We start from the raw sequence: 23,004 nt of genomic DNA, 5'->3' as shown, positions 1-23,004 counted from the left end.
CAGAGCCGTTCTATTTCATCTACTGTTCCTGGGTTCCTATCATGTGAAGTATCACTGACCTTCTGAGTTGTAATGTGGAACTACAACAAAGTTGAACAGATGGTAATTATAAAGTGGACATCACTTCACCTGACTTGGCCTGGGAAACTCTATAATAATATCTACACAGATATTACAGTGCTACAGAGTATATTTCATACAATTAGTGACAAAATTGCTGTAATTTCCCTATCATAATGCAACCAAATGCTTGAGACTGTTAAGGGATATATTGTTAATGATCATTTTTGAGATCATCTGGTTAGCTTCTTTTTGACAAAGAACTAATGCATTTTAAGCATGTGCATTAAATCTTATCTTAAAGCTGGCTATCATCCCTATGAGTTGTGAGAAATACAGAATAAAAATAAACTATATGAAAGTATAAGAACAAATCAAGTAATTTTCACTTACATTTGAGTTGTAGAAAACAAAAACAGAATAACAATTCCTAAAAATAATCTGGTATTTTCTGAAGACAGAAGCTTTGTGATGGATTGAATTTATATTTTGATTATGTATTAATTTGCTATATAAATAGAACACTATAATATTTTTAAATAACCACAAACATTGCCCATGTTTTTCAGCATGCTCATCCTGTTAACTGTTTTATCATATAGCAAATGAGCTATGCACTCAAGTATGTGCACCTTCAGTGCTCAGTGCCTAGAAAATGAAAAGGCTGGACTACTACTGAATTATCTGAAATTATTATTTTGCAAGGTGTGTATGAAACCACCAATGTAGACTGGGAAATAATGGTCCCAGTGACTGTAAGCACTCCAACATTTATGGATAGGTGAAGATGAATTAAGATCTCAGAGGCAAAATACTCAGTATAGTGCCCAGCGATCAATAAAGCATTAAAAAGGTTAATAGCCAATCTATCCCTGCTCACATGGTTATTTGATAACTGTCATCATCTGTTGGTAGATAAGTTCCCTGGTTTGATCCATAATCTCATAATCTAACCTCTTCTGAGGAAAATGTTTCCTTCATCCTCCTAGGCCTTCTCTACTGTCCTGGCAGAGGTGCCCTTGTTTTGAATAAGTTAATTCTTTCTTTAATGAAATATGCCTGAGTAAATTTGTAATTTACTTCTTACAGTTTTGATAGAGACCCAGAGAAATCTTGAAAGAATAGTGAGATGAGCTAATTGGTTATTAAAGTCCAAGCAATAGATTTTGAACTTGATACACAAACCATTCTTTTGTGTGTCCTTACACATCCATTTGTCTTATTTACAAATATTTTTTTTTAATTTGGATTCTTCTTAATTATATAGAAGTTAATGCAATACACACAATCCGAAGTCTTGAATCATTAAAGGCCAACTACCCCGTGCTCTTTCTGAACATTTTTAGTTGTTCATCCCATACTCATCTAGTCTTTCTTATTTCACAAGAAAATAAACCATACTTTCTCTTATGCATTAAAATCCATGCTATGATCTCAGGTGTTTTTACTACAGCTAGCCCCTTGTTCACTTCCTGTTACATTTATGTTTCATGCCTTGGATTTCTAGATTGTTCCCTTGAGCTTACGTACCTACTCAGTTAAAGTCTACACTGACCAAAATAATTCTCACTCCATCTCAGGACTCTTTCATATGAGGGACTGACATTTTCTATGGCCTCGCTGGAGACCATATGTAAGGGATGCTTTGTGAATACTCCCTGACTCCCTTTCACCTCCTAAGTGAAGCAGATCTGTGCCACCTATGGAGTGAGTGATTTCTCATGGTTCTCATGGTTCCCCACTGGTTGCCTTTCTTTAACTGAAAGCATTTAGCTCAATTCATCAGCCTTCCTGCTTTCCATTGGTGGCTCTCTTGCATTTCCTCCTATTTTGATGATTCTTACTGAAAGAACTTCTGCTTCCTTATCTTGCTGCAGTTTGATTGTGGACATGTACGTAAATTAGCAAATGTCACTAATGTAAAATACAGCATTACAAGCTCTGCCTGTGTATTCGCTTAATAACTATCAAGCCTTGTGTGATCTAATGACTTCCTAGGGTCTCCCGGGGTGCCAAACTCATTCTGTGTTCTTTAGTTCTGCAAGGTCATTCACTCATCATGTGCTTTCAGCTGGGAGGCTGACTGCTGATCTGTGTTTTCTCACTTCTTGCTTTACACTAACTGCATTTTTCTAATTACTCACTATGTGTTCCCTTCAAAGGGCATCTCTAGACTTATGCAATATGAAAACAAGGTTTAGATTTTTTAAGTCTAAATCTGTTCTAATAATATATCTCAGTCCCTTATCCAGCCTTACTAAGAGGGGAGGTGCCTCTACCAACAAGGTCAAGTCTACCCTGCTACTGCAGCAAGTGAAGGGCAGGGCCAGCTTCATGCTTTCATGACAACAGGACCAGATATTCTTCCTGTCTCAGGTGATGAGGAGTGAGGAGAGCATTTCTGCCTCGTCCATGCTACTGCATGAGAAATGAGTGATAGGCTCAGGTCTCCCATGCTCTCATATCCTGGAAAAGGAGTAGCTTACCTGAAAGGCCTAAAACGTGCAGGCAGTTCTCCTGAGTACTGCAGCATGCTAAGGGTGGTGTCAGCTCTTCTGCTCTCATGCCTCCAGGGCCAGATTTCCTACAACGCACATGTAAGGGGGAGGGCCACTTCTGCACAGCCCTCAGATATCAATAAGTCCCAGATAGAAGCTCAGATTAGGAACCAGATCAGGGATATTATCCTGGCCTATGGTGGTTAAAGACCCTGCTGCTGCATGGTCATGGACTCAGATATTTCCCTGGTGGCAGCACAGTCTAGGAACCCACCACGGTCCCAGGTGGCATCACTACTCACATCAGGATGTTCATCACTGCCCTCAAGTCTCCAGTTCTGCCTCTCTTCAGTGTGTCTACTTTCTGTTTCTTTCTCTTCCATTTCTCTACCACATACTTGTTTTTTAGTGTGACTCATGGTTGCTGAGTGTCTGGGGTCATCCCAGGAATGACCTAAGGTTGGCTATGACCTGTGTGTGTATTACGGTGCCCAACAGGGTCCTTTCAGGCCTGGTCTGTCTCCCCGCCCCAGGTCTGAATGTTCCCTACTGGTGGTCATCTCAGGGTATCTCCCTGCCCAGGCCTGCAACTTGCTATGCTGTGTTCAATTGATATCCATGGAGGCATACAAGACAGAAGGAGAAGGAGTGGATGGGAAATGGGGTAGTATTAGGGGAAAGATTTGGGAGGAGAAGAGACAGGGGAGAATATGGTTGGAATATAATATATGAGAGAAGAAGAAATAAATTAAAAATAATGTGTCTCAGTTATTACAAATTAATACAATAGCAAATGTTAACATGGAGTATTTTTAGCATATTTTCAATATATAATTAATTTTATATGATGACTTCACTTGATTTAGTGCTTTACACAATCAGAAATTAGATAAAAATTAAATGTTTTTCCTCCTTCTTTGTTCTCATTGTACAATGTATCCAGAAAAAAGGAAGTGAACAAAGACACAGAGTCTTTCTCATGAGATGACTGCTGTTAAAGCCCTGTCTCTAGCTGCATATGTAGCAGAAGATGGCCTAGTCGGTCATCAATTGGAGGAGAGACCCCTGGTATTGCAAAGATCATATGCCCCAGTACAGGGGAATGCCAGAGCCAGGAAGCAGAAGTCGGTGGGTTGGGGAGCAGGGTGGAGGGAGAGTATAGTGGGCTTTGGGGATAGCATTTGAAATGTAAATGAAGAAAGTATCTAATAAAAAAATGTTGAATGTAACTTAAAAGTGTTATACTCTAAATAAGCTCTGTGGGATATTGCAGAGCACAGTGATCATCCGGCATGGGTATGGTAAAGTGCATTTGTCTCAGGAGAACGTATTGCTATTTTCTCTAATTTTTTTTTATTAATTTTCTTTTTTTTAATATATATCCCAATTGTTGGCCCTCTCCAAGTCCCTCCTCAAAGACTTCTTCCTCCATCTCCTTCCTCCTATATCCTCCCAGATTTAGAAGAACTCACACTGACTTACATACTTGGCAAGGAAACTTGCTCAATTCTTATAGGGTGGAAAACACAATTTTAGTGCTCTGTTAGAGGCTAAAAACTCAGTTCTAGTTATTGAGAGCAAAACTCTCTTTTCATTGGTTAAAATAAAAACAAAAACAAAAACAAAAAAACCAAAACATTTTCTAACAAGTTTGGAACTCAAATATTTTGTCTTGTGCTTAAAGACCCCACGTCCAACACAGAAAATCCTGTCTTGTCTCTTTATTTCTTTTTTTTTTTTCATAATATTCACACATGATATCCTAATCTCCAAAAGGATACTTAATAGTTTTGCTTAATATTTGGTGCAATGGGGTTTTTATTATTGTTGCTATACTTACTTTAATTTTATACTAAAGACTAGTTGAATAATAAAAAAAAATACTAAGTGAAACCAGCTGCATTGAAATGCTTTGACTAATGTGAGAACATTACTCAGTGAATAAATATCATATAATTTAATGAATCTCACTGAAAATTGTGTGTTCTGCCCTGTTTATTTTCATATCAGCAGATTTTATTAAAAATCTTATGAATGTCCTGTAACCAGAGAAAAATAAGAAAATGTGACTATATTCTTTCTGTAAAGAATATAGTTTCCAAGGTTCTATTTAAGATAGAATGCTTACACTCTTTCCAAACCACATGTTTAGACTTGAAGCTAAGGGTGCAAAAACAAGAATATCTCAACAGTCACTCTTTAACTTTTTCTTTGTAAATATTTATTTGCCTTAAATTCGCTGACATTCTTTGTGCTTTTGTTTTGATGCTTTGTTAAGAATTAAATATAAGAATCTCTTCTCTGTAGATGATTTTACAGAATAAAATATGTACTCTTAATTTTTTTATACTACAGAAACTAGAAACTGAGATCATCAATGACTTGAGGGGTCAGAATCTCAAAACTTGTAAGAGATAACAAGGCAAGAGTAGCTTTGAACGAGTGGTGGTAAAAGCAAAGTGTAACAGAAAGACTGAAGGTGTAATTCAGGGGCAGGGCACCTGCCCACAAAGTGTAAGACTCATGTTCTATTCCTAGTACTTGGAGAAAATAACGGATAAATGTGAATACAAATTCAGATAAAAATTTTGTTTCTTTTGCTTTAGGTCTTGCTTAGTATGCACACAGCCCTGGGTTCTATCTCTGCATAAAACTCAGATGCAATAACATATGTTACACATAACCCCAGTACTGTGTAAGTGGAGGCAGGATGTTCATAAAAAAATTAAAAACCATATTCAGCTCCATAACAAATTAATAGTCAATCTAAGTTAAAAGAGACCTAATTTCAAAAACAAAATGAAACAGAAAACAAACAACAATGACAAAATGCATCTTCAATCAGTTTTTGATATATCGAGTAGAGTATGAGCTGGGAAGATAGCAGCATCTAATCAAAGTTTTTATGCAAACTCTTCACCAAATAAGACAACACCAACTTTAGTGATATAAAATACTAATGAATAATACGACAAAATTTAAACTCTGATTAAATACAGCTGACGAGAAGCTTTAGAAGGAAATATGAAACTGAATAACACTCTTCTCAATGATACCTTGGTCAAGGAAGGAATAAAGAAAGAAATTAAAGACTTTTTAGAGTTTAATGAAAATGAAGCCACAACGTACCCAAACCTATGGGACACAATGAAAGCATTTCTAAGAGGGAAACTCATAGCGCTGAGTGCCTCCAAGAAGAAACGGGAGACAGCACATACTAGCAGCTTGACAACACATCTAAAAGCCCTAGAAAAAAAGGAAGCAAATTCACCCAAGAGGAGTAGACGGCAGGAAATAATCAAACTCAGGGGTGAAATCAACCAAGTGGAAACAAGAAGAACTATTCAAAGAATTAACCAAACGAGGAGTTGGTTCTTTGAGAAAATCAACAAGATAGATAAACCCTTAGCTAGACTCACTAAAGGGCACAGGGACAAAATCCTAATTAACAAAATCAGAAATGAAAAGGGAGACATAACAACAGATCCTGAAGAAATCCAAAACACCATCAGATCCTTCTACAAAAGGCTATACTCAACAAAACTGGAAAACCTGGACGAAATGGACAAATTTCTGGACAGATACCAGGTACCAAAGTTGAATCAGGATCAAGTTGACCATCTAAACAGTCCCATATCACCTAAAGAAATAGAAGCAGTTATTAATAGTCTCCCAACCAAAAAAAGCCCAGGACCAGATGGGTTTAGTGCAGAGTTCTATCAGACCTTCAAAGAAGATCTAATTCCAATTCTGCACAAACTATTTCACAAAATAGAAGTAGAAGGTACTCTACCCAACTCATTTTATGAAGCCACTATTACTCTGATACCTAAACCACAGAAAGATCCAACAAAGATAGAGAACTTCAGACCAATTTCTCTTATGAATATCGATGCAAAAATCCTCAATAAAATTCTCGCTAACCGAATCCAAGAACACATTAAAGCAATCATCCATCCTAACCAAGTAGGTTTTATTCCAGGGATGCAGGGATGGTTTAATATACGAAAATCCATCAATGTAATCCATTATATAAACAAACTCAAAGACAAAAACCACATGATCATCTCGTTAGATGCAGAAAAAGCATTTGACAAGATCCAACACCCATTCATGATAAAAGTTTTGGAAAGATCAGGAATTCAAGGCCCATACCTAAACATGATAAAAGCAATCTACAGCAAACCAGTAGCCAACATCAAAGTAAATGGAGAGAAGCTGGAAGCAATCCCACTAAAATCAGGGACTAGACAAGGCTGCCCACTTTCTCCCTACCTTTTCAACATAGTACTTGAAGTATTAGCCAGAGCAATTCGACAACAAAAGGAGATCAAGGGGATACAAATTGGAAAAGAGGAAGTCAAAATATCACTTTTTGCAGATGATATGATAGTATATATAAGTGACCCTAAAAATTCTACCAGAGAACTCCTAAACCTGATAAACAGCTTCGGTGAAGTAGCTGGATATAAAATAAACTCAAACAAGTCAATGGCCTTTCTCTATACAAAGAATAAACAGGCTGAGAAAGAAATTAGGGAAACAACACCCTTCTCAATAGTCACAAATAATATAAAATATCTTGGCGTGACTCTAACTAAGGAGGTGAAAGATCTGTATGATAAAAACTTCAAATCTCTGAAGAAAGAAATTAAAGAAGATCTCAGAAGATGGAAAGATCTCCCATGCTCATGGATTGGCAGGATCAACATTGTAAAAATGGCTATCTTGCCAAAAGCAATCTACAGATTCAATGCAATCCCCATCAAAATTCCAACTCAATTCTTCAACGAATTGGAAGGAGCAATTTGCAAATTTGTCTGGAATAACAAAAAACCTAGGATAGCAAAAAGTCTTCTCAAGGATAAAAGAACTTCTGGCGGAATCACCATGCCAGACCTAAAGCTTTACTACAGAGCAATTGTGATAAAAACTGCATGGTACTGGTATAGAGACAGACAAGTAGACCAATGGAATAGAATTGAAGATCCAGAAATGAACCCACACACCTATGGTCACTTGATCTTCGACAAGGGAGCTAAAACCATCCAGTGGAAGAAAGACAGCATTTTCAACAATTGGTGCTGGCACAACTGGTTGTTATCGTGTAGAAGAATGCGAATCGATCCATACTTATCTCCTTGTACTAAGGTCAAATCTAAGTGGATCAAGGAACTTCACATAAAACCAGAGACACTGAAACTTAAAGAGGAGAAAGTGGGGAAAAGCCTTGAAGATATGGGCACAGGGGAAAAATTCCTGAACAGAACAGCAATGGCTTGTGCTGTAAGATCGAGAATCGACAAATGGGACCTAATGAAACTCCAAAGTTTCTGCAAGGCAAAAGACACCGTCAATAAGACAAAAAGACCACCAACAGATTGGGAAAGGATCTTTACCTATCCTAAATCAGATAGGGGACTAATATCCAACATATATAAAGAACTCAAGAAGGTGGACTTCAGAAAATCAAATAACCCCATTAAAAAATGGGGCTCAGAACTGAACAAAGAATTCTCACCTGAGGAATACCGAATGGCAGAGAAGCACTTGAAAAAATGTTCAACATCCTTAATCATCAGGGAAATGCAAATCAAAACAACCCTGAGATTCCACCTCACACCAGTCAGAATGGCTAAGATCAAAAATTCAGGTGACAGCAGATGCTGGCGAGGATGTGGAGAAAGAGGAACACTCCTCCATTGTTGGTGGGAGTGCAGGCTTGTACAACCACTCTGGAAATCAGTCTGGCGGTTCCTCAGAAAACTGGACATAGTACTACCGGAGGATCCAGCAATACCTCTCCTGGGCATATATCCAGAAGATGCCCCAACAGGTAAGAAGGACACATGCTCCACTATGTTCATAGCAGCCTTATTTATAATAGCCAGAAGCTGGAAAGAACCTAGATGCCCCTCAACAGAGGAATGGATACAGAAAATGTGGTACATCTACACAATGGAGTACTACTCAGCTATTAAAAAGAATGAATTTATGAAATTCCTAGCCAAATGGATGGACCTGGAGGGCATCATCCTGAGTGAGGTAACACATTCACAAAGAAACTCACACAATATGTATTCACTGATAAGTGGATATTAGCCCCAAACCTAGGATACCCAAGATATAAGATATAATTTGCTAAACACATGAAACTCAAGGAGAATGAAGACTGAAGTGTGGACACTATGCCCCTCCTTAGATTTGGGAACAAAACACCCATGGAAGGAGTTACAGAGACGGAGTTTGGAGCTGAGATGAAAGGATGGACCATGTAGAGACTGCCATAGCCAGGGATCCACCCCATAATCAGCATCCAAACGCTGACACCATTGCATACACTAGCAAGATTTTTTTGAAAGGACGCAGATGTAGCTGTCTCTTGTGAGACTATGCCGGGGCCCAGCAAACACAGAAGTGGATGCTCACAGTCAGCTAATGGATGGATCATAGGGCTCCCAATGGAGGAGCTAGAGAAAGTAGCCAAGGAGCTAAAGGGATCTGCAACCCTATAGGTGGAACAACATTATGAGCTAACCAGTACCCCGGAGCTCTTGACTCTAGCTGCATATATATCAAAAGATGGCCTAGTCGGCCATCACTGGAAAGAGAGGCCCATTGGACTTGCAAACTTTATATGCCCCAGTACAGGGGAATACCAGGGCCAAAAAGGGGGAGTGGGTGGGCAGGGGAGTGGGGGTGGGTGGATATGGGGGACTTTTGGTATAGCATTGGAAATGTAAATGAGTTAAATACCTAATAAAAAATGGAAAAAAAAAAAAAAAGAAGGAAATATGATACAGACTGTGTTAGGGCCCCTTAGTCTTATCCTTTCTCACGTGTTGATACATTTGTCACATTGACTATACAATGCATACATATTCCATTATCAGGAATAAAATTAAAACTCAACTTCTGACTCTTGCTAAAGATATTTCTCATTTAATACTTTGTGTCACTTTTAATTCCTTACATAATTTAAGCAAGGCAGAAAGAATAATTTTCAGTTTTTGTGATAAGAAAAGAACCATATTTCTTCCCAACACTAGCTTCTACATTGCTTCTCTGACAGCCCACTAAAATAGTGTAGATATAACACTTGAGAAATTTCTTATCTTTTCAAATGAGGGTGTAGCATTTGTAATCAAAGGTATTACTAATCAAATTATCAAGTTTGTTTGATACTCTTTAGACATACCTAACTGTAATTAAATAAAGAACAATTGTATATCAGTTAAGTGTTAATGATGATGGATATAAAAGAAAGTAAAATATGTCCTGAATAAAAGCTCATAATGAAATCTCGGTATGTGATTAATTATGATAGCAAGAATTAAATGAATGCCTAAAGCTCTTCACTTACTATCAGAATACACCGAACAGTTACTGGATGGAAAAATGAAAGAAATTATATTAAGAATATTAATAGCTACTAAATGGGGCACAAGGTGTGTAGAGTGAAATGTTAGATGAATGAGAAATAACCAGTGTGTCTCTTATAAAAATGTATTTTAGTCAGTGAGAATTTAAAATTTGGAAACAAGTATCTTTATAACTATTTACTGAGGAATACATGGAGAGCATAATTAAAATACTAATGTGATTTGGAAGGCTTAACCCAGGCCTTTTTTTTTTTCCAGAAATAGACACTGCTGTAGGATTAACATAGTTATATCCTGTACACCTAAAATCAATCTGCATATTTTGACTCTTGCTTCATCTAGAATTTGTTAGTCCAATATTAAACAATAAATAACACTACAGAAGAAGTTGCTGTGAGTTTTGTATGTTCAGGATCCAATACGGTGACCAGAAAGTTACATACATGTCCCTTTCCATGCAGCATCATGTTTATCTCAGCATATAAATCAAATCAACTCAAAAATTTTCTATGATAAGCAAAATGCATGTATTATTAAATGCATTTTTATATGTATTATTATATGTAGTATATGTATTATTATATGTATATACTTTATTCCGGTGATTGTTAGTTTTAATTGTCAACATGATACAGTCTAGAATCAGTGGGAAGGGAGACTCAGTGAGATTTTATGAAGATCAGGCTGTCCTATGAGCATGTAAAGGTCGAATTATCATAGATGGGTTTATTGAGGTTGGAAGACTCAGCCTCTAGGTGTTCAGCACCATTCTTAAGTTCAGGACTCTGGACACTATAAGAGAAGATAAACCTAATAGAGAACATTCCTGCATTCCCTTCTCTTTTCTCTTGACTGTAAATATGATGTGAATAGATGCTTCAGTTTCTGATCCTGTGACCATGTGCTATGATGAACTGTAACCTGGAATTGTGAGCCAGTATAAATGCTTGCTATTCTAAGTTGTTTTGTGGCAAGATATTTTATCACAAAACCAAAAATTGAAGTAAAGTAGCTCCAGACTGGCAGGCATATTTTAGTGGGCAACCTTGCTTTTGGTTGTCTATTTCAGTGGGTAATCGATACTTATATTCAAGCAGACTAATGTCTTTGTCATTGTCTTTCAACTTAAATCATTTCTCAGGAAGTAGATTCAGAAAATTAAATGACCATAACCATAGTTAATTATGGTTTGAATCAGAGGTGCTAAAATTAATTTTAATTCTTTAAGCACAATAAAAAAGTAAAATGACAACTGACTCTTAAGATTAGAGTCAGAGAGACAATCATGTAAGTTACAAGGAAAGCGCTATGCTCTCATGCCTCTGATGTATAGGTGATTCTACTCAGATCCCTTGAGTGCAGACAAGATGAAAAGTTGCACCATTTTAACAAGAGCTTACAATAGCCACAAAAAGTCAAAGTGTATTTCAAATATATCATTTCAATGTTAGTGGTTTTCTACAAATATGAAACACTAAAACTAAGCAGGTAAAGAACATGTTAGCCACCTAGGTTGCCAGATCTTGCTTTCAAGCTTAAAATGGTGGTTACTGTCTTGTGCAGTTAAGATGCTATATGCTGTCAAGAACATTTACTAATTAAAGAAAACTTAGCAGGGGAAGGGGGATGGGATAGGGGGCTTCCCATGAGGTAAACCAGAAAAGGGGATAATATTTGAAATGTAAATAAAATATCAAAAAATTTACATATGAATAGAAAAGAAGAAAACAAAGTAGGCTCAAAACTCCTTTTTGTAAAGTTCTTTTCGTTTACAAATGAAAATACTAGAGCCAAGAGAAGTATATCATAGTGTAGTATATAGTCAAACTATACCATGGTATGGTACAGTATTACCACTTTTACCTTTAACATGGCTGAGTTTAGGTGAAAGTTGGTGAAGTATGATTGCAGATGCATACTTGTACATCTACTCGATGACTAGCCAACTACAGTGAGTACAAAGTTCTGTCATAAGGAACATTTTAAATTAAGCATTCTCCTAAATACAACTAAAACCTCAACTTCATTTTGATCCCTTTAGCTATTCAGAGGTCTGTTAATCAAGTGGGGAAAAAAATCTGTCTTCAACACATAGAATGATTTATCTGTTTGCATGAAGGTGAGAGGAATGATCACATCTCTGAGTAATGAATTAGAAATACAAAGTTCACACTGTAGCACTGTTGATGAAAATTACCTGCCTGCTGTTACAACAGTGCTCATGAATTAATTAACCTTTTGCTATAGGAATCTTCAAACTTCAGCAGACACTGAGGTTTCTCCATATTTTAGAAAACAAAATAATGTTCAGTCCGTAAAGAAAAGAATGAGAGTTTATTGGTTCTCATACTTTTTATCAAAACCACACAACATGTTTAATATATAGTGTGCTAGATGACTTTCGTTGTATTATTCTGAGCAAGAGATGAGCATAATGTCTGCTTCCTGTGTCATTTATTTTCCTTTATGAATGAGATCAGGTAAGCCTTACTAGAGTCTTGTCTACCTTAATTTTACCTTTCTAACTGAAGATAACAAGCTAAAATAGAGTATGCCTTTGCTACTACTGTATTTCAGTAAGTTTTCTTAAACAAATTTATACATACTTCACTTTTTATTGAATATGTACTTATTCAATTTATTACATTATAAAAATATTTAAGTATGTGTTTGTGTGAGTGAATGTCTGTGTGTGTGTGTGTGCACGCGCGTGCATGCGCGAGAGTGTATGTGAAGTGCTGTGATAGTTTTCAATTGGGATAAAAACTTTAAAACGTTAAATAAAACTAGAATATAAGACAAGACTATCGTTAATGAATCTGGGAGTTTCTATATATCCTCAGCATGTTAAAGTAAGGGACAACCAGGATGGGTAGATATAAGGTATTTAAAAATCATTAGATTCTATATTCTCAACACTGACGAGTCTTATGCAATGCTCTTCATGGTGAGTTAGTACTTAGAATACATTCTGAAATAAGCTTAAAAGTTATTTCGGTCCACACTCAATTTTTCTCACTGTGGTAGTATGACTCCTAAAAATGTTAAGAATTTTTACTACTACATTCTTCAGTAACATATAATTAAACTGGTCTCTTCTACTACCCAGAGTTTTTAATCTTAATTTAATGAATTATATTATTAGAAAGCACACTCATCCCACCCGACAGTGGACTGCAAGGCAGTCTACAGATCAGAATATATATATGTTGTTTTTGAAGATTAAATTTTCACAATTTTTCAGGAGAACAGTGATTTGTTAAATTCATCTTTTAAAGATAATTTAGTAAAATAATTTTCTAAATATTTTTAGGCAATTGTTTTTGTTTTTTTTTTTTTTTTTGATGCAGGCAAGAGACTTACAATGGTACAGATATATTCTAGTGTTATTTAAGTGAGTGTTCTTCTAGAACATAATGATGAATACATTTCAAAACGAATAGTAAGATGTATTTCAATGGTAAATGCTTCAAATTAAGGGATTTAAAAAGATTTAGATGAAGAAAGCACCCATATATATGTTCAATATATTAAAATTTTCCAAATGATTATTTCTATGATTGTGAAAGGCATACAACTTTTTAAGAGTGATAAGTTTAGAATATTTATCAAAACATTTTGGTCACTTCCCATTTAAGAACATTTCTATTATCATAAATATATTACATATTATACACATTTATTTGAAGTATCAAGGTATTTAGAAATTATATGTTTTATTATATATAAATAGAAATAGATATAGATATATGTATAGATATAGATATATAATAACACACACAAAGTATCCAAAACTATTGGCATTCATATTAACACACAAGTTTCTCCATGATAACCTTATTCAGTATTGTCATTGAGTCTTATATGATTGTGTAAAGGGCAAAAAATGTACAGAGAGTAGTAAATATTTCTAAGCATTTTTTTTGAAAAATTGATATCAGACTTACATAAGAATAAAACAAAAGAATAAAAATATGACTAGTTTGGAAATGATGATCTGCATACCTGACAGGTAATGTCCTGTCTCCTTTTCTCCTATCCATTTCTCTTTGAGGGACAGGATACCATCGGAAATTTAGCTTCCAGTTGAAACCACCATAAGTCATGTCTGACCCAGCCATGTACTCAAACGTATCATCACTAATAACATCAATGATCGGGCACACAACTGTTTTCCTGTAGAAAAACAAAAGCCAATTTTTATACAAATGATAATTTACATTAGCTCTCCAAGTTGATTATAGATAATGTAATAACATTTGATTATTTTTATGACCCTATTATGCCCTTAAATTTACCTTATCCTTATTCTCTGCTGAACCATTTCCTCCGAGATTGCTTTTCTTCCTCACCTTTACCTTAGTGCTATGATGTGAAATCTAATCAAATATTCTAATTGACCTTCAAGCTGATTTCACCATGTATTCTAAGTACTAACTCAGCAGGATGAACATTGTCTATTTTTCATAGGCTACCACCCACAGCATGATTAGTCAAGTTGCTTTGATATTATGCATCATTTTTAGCTATAACCCACCGAACAGCGATAGCATACAGGGAGGGAAAGTGGATGAGAGAAAATTAGATCTGGAGCTTTGAATTTCAAATAGATCAAGTCAGTTTAAAGATTATAGGAAAACTTGTCACAGAGAAAATTCCCTTTAGGAAAAAATATCAGCAAAATTTAAAAGCACTATCTATAAGTATAAAAAGCAGTATCTATGAAGCACAACAGAACCACGACAACTTATCAGCAAGCTGTCAGAGAACTTAGAGTCTACTGCTGTCTCAATCCAGGTACTGTGTTAAAACAAGGCAGTAACTTTTATGTTTGTGTTCTACCCTAGTTTCCTATACTAAAGCATAGTCAACATGTTTTAGTTTTTGTGTGCCTATTTAGGGTACAAATGCTTCACTTAGGTATTTCTTTGGGCACTTTGTTTTCCATCCATGTCATAGCTTCTCTCATTTTTGCCTTTTTATAGTTTTAGTGGTAACTACAGGTCACCCATCAATCATCTCCACAAGAAAATGTTCAAGTCCACTCACGATGACACTGATTGCATCTAATTCTGAAGAACAGAGTATCATGCACATTCTAAGCCACTCACATGTGTGGAAAGCAAAACAGGACTACAATTATATCTGCAATATTACTGTCATTTATGATCATAGTCTTATATATGCCACACAATTGCCCATTGCCTGAAGTTCTTTTAAATCATTAAGCTTCATTCTACCCTTGCAAAATCTTCTTGATGAATCTGGCCACAAGCAAATCATAACATTTATTAATTAATTTATTTTTACTGGATTTAAGTATTTAACTCTTGGTGGCACAGAAATCATATCTAATTCCCTTGGGCACATTTGATGTCTAGTTATGACAATGTAAAAATGTACAATCAGAAACAAAAGACTCATATATATATATATAATGCAAATGAATTGTTAGAATAAAAACAAATAGCTTATGCATGGAAATATGAAACATTACACTTAAAACATGTTGAATATGAAACACATGTTTAAAGAAAAGCATAATATACAAAATGTTACCACACAATATATTAAAGACATTCTAAGTTCATTTTGCTTTGTCAGCCTCATTCCCCTCTGAGTATTGTACAATACACAAACTGTTATTTGCTGTGTTCTGTACTGAGTTGACTAAGAGGTTCCCACTGGCTTCTTGAACTGTTGTGGTTCATTTTATTGATAGCCTCCATCTATCTTCATGGCAAGGAGCAGCTCCTGCCCTTTGTGAGATGTGGCTAAGCTACTTTACACTTGAAACCACTGTTCTGAACATTTAATTAAAAATCTCAATCCTGGGTTCTTCTACTTCTTATGAAATGACAATGCAAATGAGGTGTTCTGCAATGATTTATCATATCAGATAACATTCAATGTTTGTTATCTTCATTAGGTACTAAGAATTACACTAATTTAGCAGTCACACTTAGCTACAAAATGTCGCAAACATTAAGAAGAATTGCAGGGTCTTAATCCTATGAAGTTCAATTTTTCAAATGTTGAAATTGATAGGTAGAAATAATAACATTTTAATTATTATACTGTACTCTATTTTTTCAAAACAAATTGTATTATTTCAGGAAGGTGTGTGTGTGTTTGTGTATGCGCGTTGTGTGTGTGTGTGTGCGTTTGTGTTTGTGTTTGTGTGTGTGTGTGTGTGTTTGTGTGTGTGTGTGTGTTTGTGTGTGTGTGTGTGCATTTGTGTGTGTGTTTGTGTGTGTATGTATGTGTTTTCAAGATCTTCAAGATGAAGCTGAACTAGGCTGACTGAAGGCACAGAGACAATGAAGAGAACCCTGCTGAGAGAATGGGAAGAACTGAATTATTCTCTGCACTTCCAGTAACATAAGCAAGTTTGTTAGAACATCTGCAATCTCTGCACAGGGGAGTTGGGAGGACCAAAGGTGCTTTGAAAATTTCCTACAACATATTATGCTGTCAAACTGGAATGATTAACTTCACCTGTAAATGATCAAAACATTTTTTTCACTGTATCATTTGGCTATTCTTAATCACTTACCCATGCTTAACACGGATCAGTATGATTTTCATCTTAAAAATGAGGAAACTCTCTTTTTCAAAGCCTATGAATTAAACCTTCTGAAAATAGCATTTTGGACTAGGCATTGTGGTAGACAGCTGGAGGTGCCCTCAAAGGTCCAGGTGTAAGCCTTGCAGACTTAACACAGGGCTCCCTACCTGTCTTCCTTTATTCTCGCCAGCAAGGGCTCCAGCCATCCTAAGGTGCACTCGCAGTGTGCATCCAGAAAAGTTATGACCTGTCCTTTTGAAGCTGCTGCTCCTCGGAGACGGGCGCGTATTAACCCAGAGCGCTCTTCCATCCTGATAATCTTCACTGGCACTTCTAAAGTTTTCACGTAGTTCTCTAATGTCAACTTGAGAAAATCTATAACACGGAACAAGAATGTATGAGGAATGTTGGGAGATATTTTAGAACAAAATAAAGAGGGGCAGTTGCAAGCTCATATATGGCAGATATCAAATGTGTGTGTAATTACTCTCTCATAAACAGATTTTAAAGAGAAGTGCGCAAATAAAAAGCACATCAGTTAAATAATGCTTAAGGCTACAAATCAAGATATATATTAGCCCGGCTTCCCTCTGACTACAAAAAGGATTCCTGTTTACAGAGGTGCAAAGCATACCTCTTTCACTGGCATCATCAACCAAGATGACCTCAGAGAGCAGGTAGTGTGGGGAGCGATTTATGACACTATAGACAGTTCTAAGTAGAGTGCTCCAAGCTTCATTATGGAACACAATGACTACACTTGTGTTTGGAAGTTCATCAGGGTAGACTTTAGTCTTGCATCTGGAAACAAAGCAAAAGAATAGTGATCATAATAAATTCATGTTTCATCCTGATCTTCCTCAGTAGGAATATTCATAACAATAAAACTTCAGACTTCAAGGTCCTTTACCAAGGAGCTGATTTATGAATATCTGGAATAATTTTCCTTTTTATAAGCACTGTGAGTAATCATTTGGCCTTTTGAAAGTTAAATATGCATAATTACCAGTATTTTATTTTAACTCCTGCAGGGACCAAAGCAGCACAATTTCCATAATTCTAACAAAAATTCTAAGAAAACTGAAGTAATATTCTTAAACTGTCAAATAATGAAGAACACTAGATACAATAGAGCCAGACAAATTCATTTACTAGAAACAATCTTTACTCTTTGATTAAAAAAAAAAAAAAAAAAAAAAAAAAAAAAAAAAACCTAGCTCAAAATCCCTATGGGTATAAATAGACATGAATCTGCAGTTTTAAAGCATGTAAGACTGAGATTATTTATCTCTTGTAAAATTTAAGAAAATAAACTTTCACTGCATTTGAGAGTACAGTCACATATATCCACTTTCAAAGGAAGATTAGGACTCGTATCTCCTACAATGCCTTGGTATTCTAGACATAAGGGAAAGAATTTGGTTTCCAGTACTTTCCAAACTTGAATGTGTACAAACACCACCAGAGTTTTTTTTAAAACACAGGTCTAATTTGCTAAGACTAAGACGGAGCCTGAAGTCCTGCTTTGCTGCTGGCATTAAGAGAAGATGGATCAATGAGCAGTTGAATGATAATTGTCACAAATTTTGTAATTTATTATTTTTGAAAAAAAATTTAAATGTATTTCAAATTCAGATGGGCCAAGAGCTTACTCCACAGGCTGTCAATTCAAAAATTCAGAAAGGTTTGATTTTTGTAGTTTTGTAAGTAGGCACCCTGAAAGGAATACGCAGATGGTCATTTCCTCTGTCAACTTTTCAGCCATTAGATGAGTCTGTCATGCAATTTTAAATCCACTTTACCACGGATGAGGAAATGTGTCTATGGACTTCTGAAGCAGGAGTAGAAACTTATTCACTATAGGAATGTTTAATGTAAAATACTCGAAGAATTAAAAAATTAAAGTAATTCTATGAAGTAAAATGAGCCAAATACCTCCTGCCACTTATGATAATATATTATACAATGCAGTACTATTAGAAATATTTTTTTTTACACAGGGAAGGCAAAAACATTCAATGAAATACCGAAGGTGAAGAAAAAAAAATGAGCATGGCCATTAAGACCTTCCTCTTAAAACAATCTAAAACCATATCCAATCAGTGCAATCTTCTAAATACAGTGAGGTAAGAATATCTGTATAGACCATGTATATAATTTCTCACATTTATGCATGAACTTATTTGAAAATGAACTTGCACTAAGCTTTACAATACAATAGATACTGTGCATATAAGAAAAGAAAACGTGATGGCCTTTCAGCTCTATCCACTCTGTGGAAATGTTCAAACAGTATCCTTGCGCTTCATTTTCTCACTTCTATCTCCAGGCAGTTCAGCACTAAATGAACTGAGATAGCCACATCAGTAAATGAAAAATGTTTTTCCACCATTTTTTTCAATACTGTACTATCTGCCTCATCAAAACTCCCATCACCTTCAGCACGCCAAGTGCAAAATATGGCAGTATGATCATTACCATCACTGAAGCAAATATATACAAACAATGTGAAGAGAGTCCAACATTCAACAACTGACTTAAACCAGTAAGAAAACAGTTAATAACAGAGTCAGTTATTTTCTTTTAAGTAATTCATTTAAATCAGAATTTTCTGTTTGGAATTCTAAATGCCAACTAATAAAATATGAATTTATACACAAAAATCTTAAATAACATTATCTGAGTATGGTAGATGATGCCTATTATCCCACCACCTTTGAGTTAGAAGCAAAAGGATAGCCCTGAGTTGGAGGATATTCTGGACTAACTACACAGTAAGTCCCAGGATATCCTTGTTTGCACGTTGAGAACCTATGTGAAACAACATTAATGAAAACAGTAAAATGTGATATAGATGTATAGCTCCAGTACTTTAAATGATTTTCATTAAGTTTATATTGTGGTTGAAAAAAATCACTAATGTTAATTTTATATTCATCTATTCTTTATACAATAAAAGAAGTTAATCTTAATGAGATACTGTATGACAGAGGATTTTCAATCACTCATTTAAAATTTAGTGAATATGTTTATCACTTCTTTTTCCTTACTATAGTGGAACAGCCATTAAGCACAGGGCGTAAATGTTTTAGTTTTGGAGATGAATTACGGAGTGATCTGTTAGAGGTATGCTGGTCACTCATCATAGCATTGGTTGAATGTTTGATATTATTTAAGGAATTTGATCATAAAAAAATTAAAGAAACAAACAAATGTATTCAAGATCTGAAAATGAAAACAGAAGCAACAAAGTTAACATAAAATGAGGGAATCCTGCAAATGAAAAATTTAGGCTTGTAAACAGAAACTACAGAGACAAGCTTCACCAACACAGTGCAGGAGATAAAAGAGAACCTTAGATACTGACTATACAATTCAAGAAATTCAAACATCATTCAAAGAGAATAGAAAATATAAAAACAATCTGACACAAAACAACCAGTAAATCTAGGACACTGTGAAAAGATCAAACCTATGAGTGAGGAAAAGATGAAGGAGAAAAATCGCAATCCAAGCCTAGAAAATATTTTCAAAAGATCCATTGAATATTCTTCTATCTTAAAGAAAGAGATGTCTATAAAGGTACAAGAAACATGCAGAAACACCAAATAGATTGGACCAGAAAAGAAAATAACTAGAACACATAATAATCAAAACACTAAACATGAAGAATAAAGAAGAGTGTTGACAGCTAATACATGAAGGCAAACCTGTTAGAATTACACCTGATAACTCGGTCAAGACACTAAAAGACAGATGAGCTTGTATTAATATGATCCAGATTCTAAGACATCACAGATGCCAGCCTAGTTACTACACTCAGGAAAAGTTTCAATCACTATACATGGAGAAAATAAGATATCCCTTTAAAAAGTCAAATGTAAAACAATATCTAGCTATAAATACAGTGTTACAGAAGGTGGGAGAAGTAAAAATCTAAATCAAGGAAGTTAACTACACACAGGAAAATATAGAAAATAACAATCTCCCATCAGAAAAACCAAAAGAAGGAAAACACAAACACACATACCACTACCACCACCACCACTACCACCATGACCACCACCACCAACAACAACAACAACAACTATTACTACTACTACTACAAAATAACAGAAATTAACAATCATTGTTAATTAGTATCATTCAATATCAATTGTCGCAATCCCCCCAATAAAAAGACACAAATTAACAGAATGGATAAAAAAACCAGGACCCACCATCTTTGCTTCATTCAAGAAACATGACTCCATATTAAGGATATATATTACCTCAGAGTAAAGAAGTGGAAAAAGATATTGCAAATAAATGGACCTAAGAAACAAACGGGTATAGCCATTTTAATAACAAAATGGACAAACCAAAAATAATCAAAAAATAGGGAAGAACACTTCATACACATCATGGTAAGAATCCACCACGATGGCATTTTAATTCTTAACATCTATATCTCAAATACAAGGACATCTACCTCTGTAAAAGAAAAACAACTTCAGCTTAAGTCACACATTGACCTCATACACTGATAATGGGATACATTATTACCCCATCTTACCAATGGTCAGGTCATCCAGACAGTGACATTCTGGAGCTAACTGATGTTATAAACCACAGGTATTTACATAACATTCCACCAAAACACAATAAAATATACATTCTTCTCAGCACATCATGGAACTTTCTGTAACACTGGGAAAAGACTTTTACCAACTCTATATCCCATAGAAGTTCCATATAAAGTACTCAAAACAACCTAAATATTAAAAACAAAAAAATCAATTAAAAAGGTATACAGATCTAAGAAAAGAATTCTCAATAAAGGAATCTTAAATCCCTTTGGAAGAAGAAATAGAATAGATTCTACAGTTAGACTGGGGACAGGTAAGACTAGAAGTAGAGGGAATCAGGTGGGGTGGAGGGAAAGAATTTGGAAGATACAGCAGGAATTGGGGGTGTGGTCTAGGGACAGTGTGGACAACTTGTGCAGTGTAACCTTCCTAGAATCTATGAGGGTGTCCTAGTGAGGACTTCTAGTAACAAAAACTCTCAACTGATCATCTTTTGTAGTCAGGCAAGATTTCCAGTGGTGAAAGTGGATTGCATCCAGTTGAATTGTTGGCTAAGTAGTTCCCATGGTGACCCTTAAATAATCCAGGCTCATGTTAGGACAAAAGGTTGGCCTCTAAAAACTGGCAATGGGGCCTCCACTGATGATGACAACATCTACTCAGCTCATTGGCTATAGAGAAGTCTCCCGCAGACCTTCTGGGTCCCTGTGTCTGCGTGGAACGGGGTCTCTCGACACGGGTGGGCAAAGCGTGGATGAATGACAGACAGACACACACGCAGGAGAGTTTGTGTGGAATCTGAATGTAATTTTACAACTCGAGTATCAGACTTTTTATGCAGAGGACAATAAGGAAGTTGGGTGACATATTCTCAAGGTACAATTGAGGTAACCGGAATCTTACATAAAACAGAGGAATGTAAACACAAAAGGTCTAACGGGAACCACCCAGGATAGAATATATTGATAACAGCTGGGATCAACAAGGGCTCCACCTAAAATTCACTAATCTTAGAAGCCAGGGTCAAGAGCTTTGCTTCCTTGCCACAGTTCCTAATTTAGTCTCTTGTATAGTCCACCTTCCCCTTAGGCCATTGCAAATACGTGTGTATGGGTGTAACTCTGCTATAGTATCTATTCTGGTTTCTCCTTTGGTCTGAAACTTCCTTCTTTTTAAGTGATGGTAAATTCCTGTGTAAGGGAGTGACTTAGCTTTTACAATCTTGCTGAATTCTAAACCCTTGATCTTGGTCAAGGATGCCCTTGGACTGTTGGAACACTGGTGGAAGGCTTTAGCCATGTCAGAGCACTTATAATAGGGAAATACTGAAAGAGAGCACGTGGATCCATACACTAGACTAACGCGGGAATGGAACTTGGGAATGAAAAATTAATGTATGGGTAGAGAACACTAGACTCCAGGAGGAGAGCTTCCTTGAAGCTCTTTTGCCTCAAGAGTGACTTTTAAGCCTTTCGGCTTGTCCAGTTGACTCGACCAGAGAGCGTAGCAGAAGTCAAGCTGGGGTAGGCATGGAGCTTCACCAATACATTTTGTCTCTTCAGCATGGGAAGGTATTCTGCAGGTGATGGAAAGAAAACCAGGACCTCCAGGCAGCCACAAATCCTTTTACCCACCATTGTTCCAGCCTGCAAGTTTTGTTGGGGCAATGGTGGTGCAGAACACATGGGCCAATAAAAGTTTGGTTTAACTTGAGATCCACTCCAGAAGATGGAGGTCTTTTTCAACACTCCCTGAAGGGCCAGAAAGTGGAGACTGGCTAACCCAGAGGCCTAGGTCTTAGCTAAACACAGATGGAAAAAAAAAAAATGAAGGGACTCCTAATGTTGCTTTGCTGTATTTATATACTGGTGCCTTATCCAGTAGTCATCAGAGAGGTTTTCTGCAGCAGCAGAGGTGAGCGGGTTCAG

General features: G+C 36.0%; 1 protein-coding gene across 9 annotated transcripts in view; it reads right to left on the bottom strand.

The window, feature by feature from the left end:
* The window catches only part of Galnt13 (polypeptide N-acetylgalactosaminyltransferase 13), a 682,099-nt gene that overhangs the window by 246,399 nt on the left and 412,696 nt on the right, over positions 1-23,004 (bottom strand). For all 9 annotated transcript variants that reach the window (XR_374098.4, XM_006498088.4, XM_006498091.3 and 6 more), the window contains 3 exons: positions 17,143-17,309; positions 16,676-16,883; positions 13,946-14,116 (listed from right to left, as the gene is read on the bottom strand). Coding sequence is in view for 8 of the 9 variants with exons in the window: in XM_006498088.4 (XP_006498151.1) it covers positions 13,946-14,116; positions 16,676-16,883; positions 17,143-17,309 (546 nt within the window). In the remaining variant the exon portion in view is untranslated. The remainder of the gene's footprint in view (positions 1-13,945; positions 14,117-16,675; positions 16,884-17,142; positions 17,310-23,004) is intronic.

Source organism: Mus musculus, chromosome 2 (genome assembly GCF_000001635.26).
Source record: "Mus musculus strain C57BL/6J chromosome 2, GRCm38.p6 C57BL/6J".
NCBI classification, from domain to species: Eukaryota; Metazoa; Chordata; class Mammalia; order Rodentia; family Muridae; genus Mus; species Mus musculus.
This window is presented reverse-complemented; position numbering and strand designations above follow the sequence as displayed.